We start from the raw sequence: 17158 nt of genomic DNA on the forward strand, positions 1-17158 counted from the left end.
GGCCAGGGTTGTCTTTTCCAGGCCACAGGTGGGAGTCTTGAGACAGAAACTCCTCAAACATTTCTTCTCCTCCTCTGAGGCGCTTGGCTGGTGGTGGGGCTGACCTCAGCCGATGGACAGAGTCTGAAATCAGGGCAGGTACTGAACAAACAGGAGCCCTCCTGAGTTGCTCCTTGGCTGCTCCTTAGTGCTGGCCTGAAACCCAGGACAGGGTCTGGAGGGCTGCCTCAAAAGGAGAGGCAGAAAGCAGCAGAGGGATGAGGCCACACCAACACATCCCTCAGCCAGTTTCTGTGCCGTGCCTGCTCTGACACCACGTCTGACAGTCTGATTGCTTGCACGGGCTGCTCAGCTTGGAAAGGCATTATCCCCAGGGAAATATTTCATACACATTCCTGTAATTCATTGAACCCCCCTTTGCTCTCATGGCAACTAGCCACCTGCATGTATTTAATCCAAAAATAAGTGTTGTAGATTATAAATAGCTCCTGCACACACTAGGAGTGTATTTCAAGGAAATATTTTGACAGGATGCCTGAAAGAAGAGTCAATTAGGAAAAGCAGCTTGGTTCAGCTAAGTGCCAAGGTATGCATTGCTAATTTCCCCTGGTGTTCAGTGGAAGTGAGTTACTATCATGATTACTCCTTTGCTTGCTCTTTTTTTCTGGTCATTATTTCTTAGACAGAAAAATAGATGACCTAACTTTGATAAGTAATAGCTGAAGAGGTATAATACAGAAATGTCATTTTCTGGAGTATTGTGACCTCCCTCAACTCTTTAAGAAATCAAACTAAATATAAACTAAATGTCATTCTGCAGATACTTTTTTTCTCTGTATGTCTGCATTTTTTGGGTTTTGGGTTTTGTTGTTTGGTTTTTGATTTTTTTTTTTTTTTTTTTTTGGACTGAAATATAGACCTGTAAAAGCTATTGCTTGATACATAGCAAAAAAAAAAAAAAAAAAAAAGGAGAAACACAATTTTGAAATACAGTGTTCTGGCTGCAAATGACCATGTGGAATTACAAGAACAGTGTAACTTAACTCTCCAGTGTTTTGGTCCTTCCAGACTGCTGCCAAGAGATGCTGAACATTGTAAAGCACTTTAATAGAGCTGATTGATTTATTTTTTCTTTTGCAAGAACTTGGATCCCTGTTATCACAGTGCCCTGGGGCCTCGGAGACCTCACTGTGTATTTCCTTGAGGACACCTGGAACATGCACATCATGAATCACTGGGCACTGCCAGACATTTCGAGTGACCTTCTTGCAGGATACAGGAGATCAAGCCTGCCTGTTGTATTAAAGGACCTGCAAAGGGGTAAATGTGGAAAGAATGTATCTCAGATTCATTGGTGTAAAGCATGCACAATTTCTCCTTGTGGCAAATCAGCCTTCCAGTGAAAGACAAGGATTAGGACTCTTTTAGCCTGAAGTCAAACCAGATGTAAATTGCTTGTTTTGGAGAGAAAGGTCCTTCTCAAGGCAAAATTCTGTATTTATCTTAACAGTTAACACCTCGATAAATGGACATCTGAATGTGGATTTTCCCCTTTTCTGGCAGGAAAATTATCTTTCCCAGTGTGCTCAGTTTGCTTCCTGCCTGTTCTTGACAAACTCTGAAATCTCTCACATCCATCAACGAAAACAGAAAATCAGCACTTTACAAGATCAAAATTAGAGATTTTTACAATTCTTTTTCATCATTGATTTTCTTCCCTGCAAGTGTCCCATACCACTGCCTTAAACTTCTTCATCTTTGGCCATCCACTGCAGGGATCAGGCCAGAAGCAGTACCATTAATCATGAAATAAACACTGAAAAATGTAGATAATTTCATGTACATTTCACACAGCTATGCATAGAATTAAGAAGCATTCTCTTTTAATCATGGAGGGTGCCTGGAGATCCATTTTTGTGAAATAAATGTGCCAGAGCCTATTTTTGAGTAATTTATTGTTGATTTGTCAGAGTCATCAGTCCTCGTAGAAAACAGTCCTTTATCTCTGACACAACCAGCACAGCTTTAATGGGAAGGGACTCTTTAACAGAGACAGTTTAAAAACACTTGCCTTTTGACCCCTTTCTTTGAGATGTGATTGAATGTGTGGAGTGTTTTTGCAAGGAGTGCAGAATAAATAAGCAGTGAGTGAGCTGTCACAAGCTGTGGAGTGAAGGTCGTATTCTTCTTTTTTTTTTTTTCCTTCTGCTTGTGTTTTGCCAGATTAACTTCAATGAGATGGGTTACTGGCCTGAATCGAGCCCATTTCTGTGATGAGTTACATGTGTTGCTCCATAGGGCAGAATGAAACTCCTCAGTAGAAGCTGCCTTATTTAGAAGGAAATCAGATGGGAAAAAAAAAAGTATTAGAACTAATAAGGCAACAAAACCAGCATGCAGGAGACGAAAAGCATGAAACATACAACCATTTCCATGTCAGGGAAAGCAGCAATGTCAGTGCAAGACTGCTGCTTCCACTTCATGCCACATGGATTTTTAGTTTAAATAACCTGCCCGAGTCTGTGAGTATGGAGGGTAAAGTTAATTTTCCCACTTATAAATTACGTGCAAGTTAAAGCCTTCCTTCCTTGGTAGATTTAAAGGTAAGGGTCGAGGGGTTGTGCTGCCACGAGGGTGTGACCCAGCTTTTCCAGGGAGGGCAGGTGCAGTCAGCACCCCAGGAAAGGCAGATTTCAATCTCTGGCATACCAATCATCTCTCAAGCCTCCCTGCACCTGGCTTTGCCCATAGCTAAAAGAACTATGATTCCACAGCCATATGAACAAGGAATCTCTGCTCCCCAAGAGCACTCGGAAACGTTGGGATTTTTATCCAGTTGCGTCTGTGCTAATGCATCCACCACTGGAGAGTGCCCACGGTTCCACAGGATCTGGAGCCAAAGAAAACACATCTGGGGGGAGATGCCACAGCAGGGACACGTGTGCAGAGTCTCCAGGCTGCATTTGCTTTGGCACAGGCTCCAAGGATTGCCGTGAGCAGAGCAGCAGGAGGGCTGCTCCGCTCCCTGTGCCACGGCCCTCGCCCTGCTGCCCGCACGGCTCCAGGTGTTGGGGCACTCTGGAGGATGCTGTGCTGAGACATGGAGAAACAGCTTTCTCACAGGTGTGGCTGCAGCCACCTGAGCTGCCTGGAGCTCTGTCAGGCCATAGCTGCCAAACAGCTGCACAGTCCACGAGATAATGTTTCCTGCTCTGCAGGTGGGATGGCAAATCTGTGGGAAGCTCCATCTACAGGACCATGGCAGACACCTGAGCTGTCTGCAGCTCGCTGTGGCTGGTTCATAATGGAAAAATTTGTTCTAGCAGCTAGGAAGGACAGTGTGCAACACTCCTTGAGGAAATCTACATTGGGAACAAGTAGGAAACTATTGTTACATATTCTAATATTAGGTAGTGAGAAACATAATTTCTATAAATATCCAGTATTTTTTTTCAATTTTAAAGGTGTCTATTTTATTCACTTGATGCCGTCATCAGAACAAATAAATACTTGAGACTTTACATAAGCCACAGGTGTGGCTTGATGCCTTAGTCACTGAAACATTTTTCATAACATTTGCAAATCATTGCAAGAAGTTCTTTTCTTCTGTGGGTAGTACTCTATACTACAAAATAAATTAACTATAATAAATTATAATATTAATTAACTTTAATAAATTAACTATTAACTTGTCAATTAACTATATGTGATTGAAAACAAAGAAATAAAATATCCCAGCCTTTATTTATAAATTTTGAGTTAGCACGGATTTTTCACTTATGTCTTCTCTTGTTCAAGCCTCTGTGTCTAGTCTCTGCACTATTTGGCACATAATTTACAAAATAAACCCCAACACCTTGCTGGGGATCCATCATAATCTTAAGTGGGTTGATGGTGTCAGTCTGGGCATTTACAGGCTGTTTCTGTGGCATGCACACACAGCAGTCTCGAGTGTTGCACTTCCTTTGCCAACAGCTTGCATGCTAGAACAGGGTTCCCACAGCTTTTTTTTAGTCAAAGGACACCTTTGTCTTGTGGAAAAGAAGGAATACTTCCCAGGACCATCTTCCTCTGTGCTGCCAACACCATGTGCAGCACATAGGAATACATGTTTATTCTACAAGCAAAAGAATAAGTGCTCAAATATCAGTTCAATTTGTATCATTGTATCTCGTTTCCCACCAATTCAGTTTCTTCTACATACATGTGGGAACTGCCTGTTGTTAAAAAGTTATTTCTGGGTCAGTGACCTTCCTCCTCAACCTCCAGGGCTTCTAGAACACGTCACTGCCATGGGATGCTCATCAAAGGAACAATTTAGGTGGGTAACCTTGTAAACTTCAGAAGCATAGTGCCTTCATTCTGACTCTTACAGGGACTGGATAGAAAGGGTGTGTTTATCCTGTCTGCTCTTAGAGCAATGTCCCAGGCCTTTCAAAGGAGCCCAGACCAAAAGGAGCACATAGAAGCTGCAGAGGTCGATGGTGTTTGATAGCTGGGATGCCATGGAAGATTTCACATTCTTCAGCTCTAATCTCTTATAACAAAATGGAATTCAACCTAACCCCTGAAAAAATAAGTCAGGTCTGGTTAGTGTGATGCTATGTCCCATGTATCCATCAGGATTTGTTTTTGGTGGATTAGTGCTCTCATTTACGTGTTTTCTTCTTGGTCAGCAGTGTTATTGTTTTAGCTGATACTTTCAAAAGGTGTTTATTTTTGCTGCTAATCTAAGATGAGCCCTGTAATTATCTGTGAAATAGAAGCAATTCCTTTCTGTAGCTGTGATGCTCTCTGGACACAATTCCTGATGATCACCATTTTATGTTTTCTGACGTGCCTTTTTCCATGGGTATTTTCAAAACAGTTGCATCACATTTCAACTGCCTTTGTCCTTCATCAACACGTTTTACCAAAAATGTCTCCGACAAAAAACAAAGACTTTTTGTCTCCTAGTTGGATTAAGTGCCATTCTAGTGTTTGTGATGAGTACTATTTTTCTCTGCCTTAATATTTTTATTTAATGCAAATTCTGTTGGGTTTTTTACTTGTCAGTCTGTAGCCTAGAGTATGACAGCCCCTTGAACTTACTAGGCAAAATAAATAAAATATTTTAACTTTCACACTTTCATGTTTTCAAGTGGAAAAAGGAAGGCTGGAACAAAGAGGTAAGAAGAATAACAGCCTTTCTCGAGTTTCTAGCCCTTCTTCACCTTGTCCTCTGTTCTTTGCCACCCAAATATAACTTGGAGTGCTGTGGCTGTGCAACTGTTTCCTCACCTCTTTCTCCCTTTTCCCTGTTCTGACAGATGCTTTACCGGGTGCTCTACCATTGTCTTTTAGGATGTAATACCTGTTTACCCTGGGCAGACCTTATGGTTCCCTGACATTTCTTCAACCTTTTTCTTCCCTAGTTTTCCTCTGCTTCTTCCTCTCTCTTTTTTTCTGCACTTTCTTGCTTCCTGTCCCTGATCTGCTTCTGGGGGATCATTTCTGAGAGCTTTTTCTTTCACTTCTAGCCTTTGCTCTGCCTGTTAATTCCTTGCTTCATGCAGCCTTTTACAGACTGGGTAACTCTGTTGGTCATGTAGACATTAGGAAGAAATTCCACCTCTATCTAGAGAGAGAGAGAGATGTAATAATTTTGGATTTTTTTATCTCTCTTTCTCTGTTATCTGATTCTGGCTTGCTTTTTTTTTTTTTTTTTTTTTTTTTTTTTTTTTTTTTTTTTTTTTTTTTTTTTTTTTTTGTGAGATGTAACACTGCTCTAGGTGCTTCCTGGAGTTCCAATGGTGTGGGAAATCTCTTCGCTTCCCAAGCCTGGATGAGTGTGTAGCAGCTGAGCTTGGATTGTGCAATATTCCTTGAAAGCAGAAGTCTGGATCTGGACTTCCAGGTTCAGTTTGGGCTTTCACCTGGAAGGGAGCCCTATCCATGAATGAGCAACACGAGACCAAAGCACCAAAGTATCCACCCAAGATGTGGTTGAAAATCTCTGTTTTCTGTCTGTTTACACCTTCAGCCTTGCTCTGATGTCCTCGAACATGTCAATAGTGACAGCTGGAGACCTGGCACTCAATGCAAACACAATACTGTAGTGGGATTAAGACTATTTACAATAAGTGGTTACTTGCTTTATGTTTGAAGCAGATGGAAAATACACCAATGAAAATGTCGTTTGTAAATGGATCAGGAGTAATCACAGTGCATACTTCTGAAGACTGCAGTGGAACGTCTGAAAAAAACAACCAACCCACCAAAAAATCCCTGTCCTCCCCCTATCCCCACCCTTCCTCCCCAAACATCATGGTCATAACTCTTTTAAAGGTGGGAATAGAAAGGGGGTAAAAATAATCTATTTTTAGAATCACTATCAAAGTTTTGAATCTCTTGTATGCATTTGTACTGAACCTAATGCAACTGTCCTGGTGGAGATCGGTGAGTAGCAGATAATTAATAACTGCTCAAGATCTTCATGCATGCAAACAACCTCTGTATTTCTAAGGAGTCAGGGGCACTCTGAACACCCTTCTCATGTTCACAGGCTTTGCTTTTCCACTAAGAGAAACCTCTTTGGAGGCAATGATCGAGATTTGCTTCTAGGCTATTCCAGTTACCAGCAATATCCAGAAAATAAACTTGAATTTGAATTGTTAATTCAACAACATCATTATGAATGAACTGCAGGAAACAATGCATCTTCTTCCTATGTAAACAGTGTAAATAAAACTTCTGATAAGCACTTTACTGCATTGAATTCCTCATTCTTTTCTTTGAGAGTGTTCCAAAGTTTAGTGTGCAGCTTAATCAACTTCATACGTGCTTGAGTTGGGCAAGTCAAAACTAACATGACCCCGCACAAGGAAAAGCGTCCCTCACACGAGAAATCCCATTCTGATTATTTACTGTATATGAAAACAGCCCCAACCATTCCTTCCCTGAGGCAACAGGAACTTTTCCATGTTTCCTTAACCACTGCCACCCTTCAACACTTTTCAGGACGAAAGCCTTGTTCTCAGGATGACCCTGCCTGCATGGTCATTAAAGCTGAGATGGAACTGATGAAGCAAAATGACCAAACCTCCAGCTTTAATGTATTCAGCTGCAATATAGTTGTCAACTGTAAAGTATGGTGCTGTTCAACCTCTCTTTTCAGTCAATTATTGATCACACTGAAATTCTATTGAATATAAAATTTAGGGCCTTGCTTGGCAAAGAGTTGAGTACAGGAATAGCTTCACCTGCAGGTTACCATTTTTAAATTTGCAAGGCTGTTAGCATGGATTAAATGAATACAGATGTAAGTTAATATAACATTTTTTAATTAAAGAGATAGCAGAGTGTTGATACAGTGCTATGTGGGTGGCAAGGATTAAAGAAAAGGCAGTGAAGTAGTTCAGCTAGTGAATCAGATCTGCACTGAGTGGCAATATTCTGGGAAAAAAACCCCACCTTTTTGGAAGCACACTTATTCCAGGCCTATATACAGGCCTTTTAAAATCAAGGTCCTTCTGCATTCATGACACTTAGGTCTGGGCTGAAAATCATCCAGAGGATTTCAGCTCTGTGCTCTGGGAATCAATTCAATTTTTTTAAAAAAGGAGCGTTTTTGGAGGGTCAGTGACCACTTCTGGAATGTGTTAAATTAAATCCCTTGTAATCTATATACAGACATCACAGGGGTTACAGCAGTGCAAGCCTCTCTTCATTACAGACCTTGTCACTGGATACTCTCTGCTCGGGGCGGGAGGGTAGGGAGCAAGATGTGGAGACAGGTGTCTCCTGAGCTCTTGGGTCCAAGCACCCAGGTCTGCTTTTGTTCCTGTTATCTCCAAATCAGGAGAGGCTGCCTGGGAGAGTGTGGGTTTAGCCCTGAGAGAGAGACCCACAGCCTTCTCTGGCTTCAAGACAACAAGTCCTGTCTTTGCTTACTTATTACTTCTATAAAGGATAAAGAAGTAATTATGACAGAATAAACATCTGAAACATTCTCTTGAGAGCAAAAGCCAAAACAAGTGGGGAAAAAATCTACTATGCAGCACTCCTTTGCTTAACTGAGCACAGAAGTAGAGACAATGTGCAGTGGAGAGAAATACCTTGAAGCTGGCAGTTCACAGACCACACTGACAGTCGTGGTGTACAAGTCAGGAAAAACGTCTGAAAAATCCCACAATTTCCCAGTTTATCTATCGCTTTTCCTGGGTACTGGACAACATACCAAAGGGATTAACATCTTAATCATAGCTGATTCATATATGCGGATCTTTTTTATTTATTTATTTTGTTATCAGGAACTTCCTCTTAGAAACATGGGCAGAGAAAACGAGGCACAGAATGGTGAAATTACATGTTTAAATGTTGCTTGTGGCAGGAAAAAATAGAAGTGTGTTGCTCAAATCTTACATCTCTCTATTACTCCTGTGCTAGTTTAACAGAAGAATTAGAGTTCCTTGCATAACCCTGACTTTTCTGGCTCTAATGATATATGAGTACAACCCGTTGCTCAGATTTCCCTGATTTTTCTGACTGCAAAATGAGGTCTTTTATACTGCAGGTGAAAGTCCTGGAAAGGCTTATTCGCACCCCCGTCCCTACATTGTGCTCCACAAGTACTGGAGCTTTTGGTACTTGTAGGAAGTTATTTGGTGATCAAAGCCAAAGCATCTGCCCAACACTCTGCAGAGGCACGGTCGTTCTGCAGGTTCTCTCCCCTGGTCCTAAGCAGTTTAACCGTGAAAACAGGACATGGTACAACGGGCCAGACCCGATGTGCTGCTTTATCTGAGTGTGCTGTCATTAATCTCCGTCTTTATGAATGGTGGGGAAATGGCAGCTGTACACAAGGATAAACAGCCGACGCAGCAGAGATGCTTTGAACTGCTACGCTCCTTCGGGGAAGAGATTTGAGATAAAGCCGAATCTGGAAAGCATCAGTGGTGGTGCACCGAGAGCCGCTGTTCACCCCCGCCGCTCAGGACCTTTCCACCACTTTCCGCCCCCCTCAGCCGGGGCGGGCACCCTCCTCCCCCTCCTCCCCGTGCCGTCCGCAGCCGCGGGGTCGGGAGCGGAGCGCGGCTTTGCGGGGCCGTGCGCCGATGTCCCCTTACTCCCACCGCACATCTGGCCGCCGCCCCGCCGCGGGGCAGCATCTGCCGGCACATCTGGGCGCGCGCGGCCCCTCCCCGCGGGCACATCTGCCGGCGGCGGGGGGCGGCCCCGCGGCGGCGGGAGGAGCGCGGGTCGGCGCAGCCCCGCCGCCGGCCGGGGCGGGCAGAGCCGGCGCGGCGCGGAGGGGAGCGACGGCCCGATGGGGCGGCCGGCCGGCAGCCTGGCCCCGCTCCGGCTGCTGCTGCTCCTGGCGCTGGGACACGCCTGGACCTACCGGGAGGAGCCGCAGGACGGCGACAGGTGGGTGTTGCTACAGCGAGGCTGCTCCTGTGCGTTTCCTCCCCATCCACCACCTTCTTTTTCTTTTTCCTACCTTTTGGTGTTTTATATTTTTCTTAATACACCGACTCCCCACCTTGCAGGGAGGTTTGCTCCGAGAACAAAATCGCCACCACCCGGTATCCTTGCCTGAAGCCCACGGGAGAGCTCACCACCTGCTTCAGGTGAGCGCCGCGGCCGCGGAGGACGGGGCAGAGGGGGCGCGGGTCTCACGCGTGTCCGCGGCTGGGGACTCGCTGCCCGCGGGGAAGGCAGCGGGGGACACGCGTGTGGGTGTCACAGCTGTGGCAGCTGTTTGCCTCCCCCCTGCTCTGTGCTAGCCCACCCCAGCCTTCCACCACCCCGCGGACCGCCGAGCAGGTAACTTGGCCACATCCCTCCCGCGTTCCGCATCTCCCCCGGCAAGTCCTGCAGCTGTCCCAGGGAAGGGTTTCGGTAACTCGCTGCAAACGTCACCTCCGAGACATCGCTGGAGAGGGCGCGTGTGGCTCTCACGCTGTACCGAAGCCACCGACAGCTTTCGATACGGTGGGAGAGGCTTCCTCTCCAGTGTGTTTGGGACCACATGGGAGCTACAGCTGCATCTGTTGCAGGATAATCAGTGAGAGCGTCGGGATTTGTGCTGTGCAAAAGATATCTTAAGTTAGGTAGATGAATCACGCTCTCAGAATTGGTAAGTTCTTCAGCAACCAGCTCTGGGGGATAAATTCGGCAGAGGCCTCTCATATTAAATAAGATTAATCTAATAATGAGTTTTCATTTTTCAGCTGTGTGTTTGAGAAACATCATCTGTTTTAATGATGACGGCTATCCAGAGCAGTTGACAGTGGATGTGCTTTTTTTCAAGAGCTGTACACAAAGTATGAGTACACACGTATCCCTTCCCTGATGCCCCCAGGTTAGCCTCATCCCCACAGACGAGATGTTTCATGTACGAAAGCTGCTTCTTGTGAGAGGTTGCTTTGTGGAGGAAACTGTGCTCTGCCTGGGTGTGTGTGCTCGCACGTGGCAGGGAGCCACTTCTGTATACCAAAAACACGGTAACACACGTATAAAGTGTTACAGAGATTGCCCATCTCTTCTGTTTGGCATTAGTTCCAGAGAGCTGCAGGGTCACGGTGCAGAAGCCTTGTCCCTCTTCCGTGTTCTCAGGTTTGCTCATGCTCTCCAGCAGCCACAGCCACCTGGGACAGTGTCCTGCCACTGTCCAGTTCTCAGCAGCATTAGCTTCCCCCAGTCCCTGGGAAGGTCTCTGCAGGGAATGGAGACCACCCTTCCCTGCCTCCCTTATCTCCTCTCTCTCCTCTCCCTGTGAAGGTGAGGCAGAGACCTCTTGCAAGAAGCTCTGTAGCACACAGTGACAACATGTTTTAGAGAGGGACAGTCTGAAGGATTTGCGGGGAAAATTTTGCAGGTACTTGGTTGAACCTGCTGCATTTCTCTGGTTTAGGGGCAGAGCTCTGGGGTGGACAAGGCTGTTCTGAGTGGGGAATTACTGAATGAAGAAGCCAGAGTGGGAGCTGTATAAGGCAGCACACATATGACCATCCTGCCCTTTTGTGCATGTCCCAAAATCTATCAGAGGAAAGTGATTCTGCTTTGTGTGTGACAGAGGGTCCACTGGCTGCTATGGAGCACTGCGCAATGAAAGCAGGACTCTGTCCAGCTGCCAAGTCCCACTTGTGCTTGCTTTCATCCTTCCTGAGGTATTTCTGACCTTTGGGCTCTGGTTGTGATGAGCCTCCTTCCCTCCCCAGCTCTCCCTCTGCACAATCCCAAGTGATTTCACTGTCCCAAATCAGCACAGTCTGTGTGGATGAGAATTTCCAAATTGCTGCATTGAACTCTTGGTTATTTTTACATTTTCTGTATCTGCAACTTCCAAGTCTCCCTTGCTTTAAAAAAGAAAAAATTCCATTTCTGTATTCATGTATTTTTAGGATTTAACCTTTAGGCTTGGGTTAGGCTCCATTTCCCACCCTGCAAGGTCTCTTTTGTGATGTCCACAAGAAGAGGGCAGCAGCTCTGAGAGGGAGCAGCTCTGCACTGAGCAGGCACTGAGCTGCAGGTGCTGGCAGTCCTGTCCCTCAGAGCTGAGCTGCTCTGGCACGGACCTGCAGCATCACCCACCCGAGGCTGTGAACCCCAGGGCAGAGCAGCACCCCAGCTGCTCCTGCTAGCAAGATGCTCTCAGCAGGCACGTGGCATTACCCTTGGCAGAACACATTTTAATGTAAGATTCATTAATATTTTGAGGTTGAGGCTGTTAACAAGATGACAGGAAACTTGCTAGTGTTGACTAATCCTGTGGTGCCTCAAGGCGGATTTTGTTTCGTAGGAAATTCAGGACCTTAAGGATTCAGTTTTCAACTCTGGAATGATAACTAACACTTAAAGAACTTCAGCTTGGTGGAAACTCAGCTGTAGCTTTTAGGAGCTCTCACTCCAGGTTTCAGATAAACTTAATTTTGCTGTTCCAGAATTTATTCTTACAACAGTTCATTTTTTATCTTCTTAGACATCTTTTTCACAGTATTTCACAATGACAATGGTTATGTAATTTATATACATTGTTACAAGTAGATAAAGGGTAGTAGGTAATGTCAGCGTCTATTTACTATTAGCAGACACACCTAACTTCTTTTCTAGGTCAAAGTACCATTTGTGTAGAAATTATACAAACTGACACCAAATTTATCCTAACAGATTATATCATAACACATCAGGCATAAGGCAACATGCACCACTACTGATGATCTGTTGTGCAATGAGTTACCTAAAATAAGAAATACATATGAAGTTAGACGTCAAAATTCCTGACCAAAGTTCTTGATGGAAAGTAATTTTGTCCTTTTATTCCTCCTGCTGGAATCTCTCATGAAAATCAGCATGTTTTTAGAGTACTTCAATAAAAATAGCATCTTTTCATCAGAAAAAATATTTCTTGATTTTATTTTTTTAAACCAGATTTACTCATGATTAAAGATGATCCAAGTGGAAGGGCCAAGCCAGAAGTGGGGCCAAGCACTGAGAATACATTGGCATTTTTCCCTGTGGTCATAGCAACCACGTATACAATCAGATGTATTTTTTCTTTTAAATGTGTGCAGTCTGGCCCTTGGTTTAGTTTGATTTGTATTTTTTTTTAAACATGTCCTCTGTATTTGTTTTCATGAGTACAGAGGAGGAGATGCAAAAAGCAGAGGGGCATTATGCAAAATCTTTTCAGTGGAAATCTCATTTAAACTCTTGTATGTAACTGCACAAAGTACCCAGTACTAATGTTCCCATTGGGTAGGTATGGAGAAGAGTTTCTGAAGATTTGTTGGTAGTGATATGGCCTGGTTAGACTTTGGATTCCTATTGCATGCAAAAATTAATCAAATTTTAGGAAATTTGGGCAGCATGAGAATATGAAATTCCAGACTCTTGTTACTGTCTTCTCTAGTTATTTTGGTGTGAAGTTAACTTGTTTCAGTCTCAGACAGATTTCTAAATACCTTGTTGGCATGGAAAATTACACAAATGTTGCATTTTTCTCCAGTGCCTGTGACAATTGAGTTTGTGCATCCTTGCATCAGTCCTTTTCATTACAGTCTTTGCTTCATTTCCATTTTAAACAGTGCTCCACTATATTGTTGCTCTGGAAGGAAAGAAGGAAAAGCAGCATCTGGGACAGGTATCCCCTTGACTCTGGAACTGTATTCCCATAAGAGACTGGAAGTAGTTATGTCACTTCCAAATTCAGGAGGATCAATGTCTAACATGGCACAATTTATTAATTGGAATTGCATTTTTATAAGAAAACAGCAAACTTGATTACTACAGTAACTGTTATATATTGGAAGAGCTAAATATTTTACTCAGAATTCAGAGAGTGCAGTGAATTCATTATTCAGAATTATTCAATAGACACACTTTGGAGAAACATTTGCTAGTGGGAAGCTGTTAGAAGTTGTAGGAAGACTCAAGCATGAAATGTGGGGAAACGAGAATATTTTTATTGCCTGATTGTACTCATCTCTGCCTACTAGACACTTAAATATTGTTCTAAGTTGATGTGAAAGAAATAGTCTTGCTCCTCCTCAGAAATCTTTTATAAAATGTTAAATTAAGGAAACCAGGAAGCACAAATCAGGAGATGAAAATTTGAACCTGTATTTGCATAGCCAGGAAGAATACTTTAGCTATTGCCTTCATGGGCTAAGGGAAGAGTTGGGTTTTTTTCCTTTTATTCAGATGAAACTGTTAGTCTAAATTAATCTAAGATCAGACTGAATGTTAGTCTGATTATTTTTAAAACAAATAGACTATTGACATGGTAGGAGAAATTATCCATCTTTCTCTGACCATAAGTATTTATATATCCTGCATTTTTTGCTGAAAATGAAGCATGCAAGGACAGGTTATCCCCTAATTTTGTGTGTATAGTGATGGAGACTGCTGCTGGTCCTTAGTCCTGCAGGACCAGCAAGGAATAAACAGTTCAGAATAAGGGTGCTGGGCAGAACAATTCTAGCTAATGATGGTGAAATCTTTGTAGAGGTGAGCCAAATTTTTACATATAGCTCCAAACAAGCTCTGTGTTGTGGGACGTAAGTCTTGGCTTAGAACTTAACCTGTAACTTCCTTTTTTTTTTTTTTTTTTTTAATAGTATTTTGCAAGCAGGGGCTCTTAAATAATGTGAACATATTTCAGTGTAGGTTGTCAGCTTCTTCACCAGCTACAAGTATTTTGCATAGGCCTTTCCAGCATTTCAGGTTTCAAATTATGCTGTAAAAATTGTTCTACACTTCATAATAAAAAAAACAATTCAAATGTATTGTGAAAGAGAATGCATATATATTTATACCCTACTTTTTTCTGATGCTAAACAGAAATCACATACCTCAAAAAGCATTTCTTTTAACCCTCTCCAATGTTGATACTGCTGGTGAAGACTATTTTTATAGACTGTGTCATTTTGCACATTCTTAAAAGATAAAAGTAATTGCAAATAAGCTGAACTGTAGCTATTTCACAAAGAGCAGCACTTTCACTAATATGCCCTTGGGGACCATAGGCAATTCCTGGTTCCCAGATACTCTGTGAGCATGTTGCAGAGCTTTCCAACATGAGAAAATAATTGCTGTGTATAGTTTTGGAGATTTCAGCTGGCGTAAGCAGGGATAATCTCCGGTCATCTTATCTTCTGACTTTACTTTTCATAAATTTCTTTTTTATAGTTGCTATTGCATTTCCTCTCTGAAGTTTTGCTGACTATTTCATATCATTGAAAAAAACCCAACTGATATATTATATTACAACAGTTATACAAGAAAATATCAAGATTAGAGCAAACTGCTGCCTAATCTCCAGTTATCTTGAAGGGAAATGCACTCCATAGTAGAATTTTGCTGAACATTTAGAGAGAATATGATTTCAAATTTTGTATTGGTTTCAGAAAATTAAACATACAGAATACACATATATATACACATTTTTAAAAAAAATCTTCCATGCCATCACAGGTAAAACTTAGTTCATATCTATGAATAAAATTTTCTTCTATACAGTAGGTTTTTTTTACAAAACAGTGGTGTCAATGCTACAATGGTGTCAAGACATGCTTCCTAGCTTTCCCAGATTTTTTTTTCTCACTATTGCTTTGGAAGTAGCACCTTCAAGTTGTATGGTACTGACTGCTTTCAGTCCTGGGTTTCATTCATTTTCTTTGCTATGATTGCCAGAAGAACAGATTGCTCAGAACTATTGAGATGCATTGTGAATATCTGCCAGTTAAGGGTAACACCAATGCCACAGAGTTGTCTGTTGGCTTCCGTGACACATTTGGGTGGTCATGACTTTGTGTGTCACTTTTCTGTCTCAGGTGTTAAGAATAAGAAACCTAATTAGTTCTGGATTTTGGTGACATTAGGGACTCCTGAGATCTCAGCAGATGTGGATGGTACTGGCTGCAGCAGGGACTCCTGTAGCAAAATGTGATGCTCCTGTGGGTTTCCTGTGCAGTGACTGCTCTGTACAGCCAATTCACTCCAAAATGAAACAATTTAATTTATGGTCTTAAAGAACATTGCAGAACTGCTGTGAGTGGTGCTCTCAGGTATGATGTGCTAATTAAAGGATGAGGTCAGGCAAGTGGTCGTTCATGTAGTCCAGGAGTTTTTGATGTTCACATCAAAGCAGTTTGGAGAATTTTAGAACTGGCCAGCCGAGAGCTTTATGATAAGTGCCCTGCTTGGTGGTTTGATTGATAATGAAACCCAGGTGCTTTGCATTATGGTTTTCATCTACAGAATATAGGGTTAAATATGAACTGACTTTCCTGGCCGTGTTGTCTAGCTCAGAGACTCCAGACAAACAAAATAGTAGCCCCAGGGCCTCCCATGGCTGATACGAAATAGGTAATAAAAATAGGCCGCCAAAGGGAACATGACGTTTGTAATTATCCTAAGTATTGTGTATGTTCCCTAAGGTCAGGCTGTTTTGTCCTTTAAAAAGTGATTGTAGTCCCTCCTGCTAACAGCAGGATGTTATTAATACTTGTATTACTGCTCCCATTGTGGCAGACACCCATCGAGCTGAGTTGTGCTGTACTGATTGCAGACAAAACAGACAAGACAGAAAAGGCAGGAATGGAAGGATAAAGATATGGAGCAGCAGAGAAGAGAAAGGACAAAATGCCCAGAGGCATGGAGCAAGCAGAAAAAAGAACTGATATAGCCATAAAAAGACAAAAATTCTGTCTTGGTGGTGGTTTGTGTGACAGATATGTGTGTGACAGAAAGGAGGTAATCACTCCCCAAAGAGGTATAATTTAAATGCTTCCAGGCTTCTATTTAAGTTGAACCCATAAAAACAAAACACCAGCCAAAATCAGACAAAAATCTGCACGCACGCACCCCTGGGAGGATTCCTGTTCTCCCAACTAGACTTGGAGCTAAGCTACAGGCATTGATGCATCTTCCCTTCACAGCCTCTCCCCTTCCTTCCTTCCTCAGTCTGGAAAATCTCTCTCCCTCTCTGTACCTCTCTGTAAAGTGTGTGTCTGGGCAGGCACAGGAGGGACAAGTTACAGGCAGGTATTTAAATTTCCCTTTCAGTCCTTGCTCTGTTCAGATTGCCTGCACTCCTTGTCGTAGAAAAGAGTTTTTGGGAAGTAGTTGAGTATGAAATATTCAAACTACTTGTGGAAAAGTAAATCAGGTTTGCTAGAGATCCCAGGTGAAACAGGATTGCCTGTATTTGTTATGAAAACCATTGTCCAGTACAAAGAACATGTGAGTAACAGGTTTTTTGAGACCTCTGCTGTTCTGGCCTGTTTTTCTGTCACTGCATGTGTGCAAGGGAAATTTTTGTATGTGGGCAACAAGGTCACACAAAGCAGGTATGAGGGAGATGTTGATGTACAGATAAGCAATTACACCTGTTTTACCTACCTGGGACAGATCTCATTTCAGATTGCACTCACTTTTGTGCAGTGCTGGTCATTTGGGGCATGTGCTATTTTGTGTTTCATTGAGATTGTTCTGAATTCTCAAAATCTGTTTAATATTTTGTTTGTGCCTCCACCCCAGTGCCCTGAGTCCTGAGATGACTTTTGTCTCCAAGTGTGAGTCAGTGCTGAGTGTTCAGTACCCACTCTGGAGCTGCTGGGGATGGCACAGGGCTCTGTCATGTGTCAGTGGCAGGGACATGGGTCTCTCTTCT

The 17158-nt window shown here is 43.0% G+C and overlaps 1 protein-coding gene across 1 annotated transcript in view; it reads left to right on the plus strand.

The window, feature by feature from the left end:
- Nucleotides 1-9031: 9031 nt before the first annotated feature.
- Nucleotides 9032-17158, plus strand: part of CCBE1 (collagen and calcium binding EGF domains 1) — a 96297-nt gene continuing 88170 nt past the window's right edge. The window contains exons 1-2 of the mRNA XM_079330628.1: nucleotides 9032-9408; nucleotides 9531-9611. Of these exons, the coding sequence (XP_079186754.1) occupies nucleotides 9308-9408; nucleotides 9531-9611 (182 nt within the window). The 5' untranslated portion in view covers nucleotides 9032-9307. The remainder of the gene's footprint in view (nucleotides 9409-9530; nucleotides 9612-17158) is intronic.

Source organism: Erithacus rubecula, assembly GCF_903797595.1.
Source record: "Erithacus rubecula genome assembly, chromosome: Z".
NCBI classification, from domain to species: Eukaryota; Metazoa; Chordata; class Aves; order Passeriformes; family Muscicapidae; genus Erithacus; species Erithacus rubecula.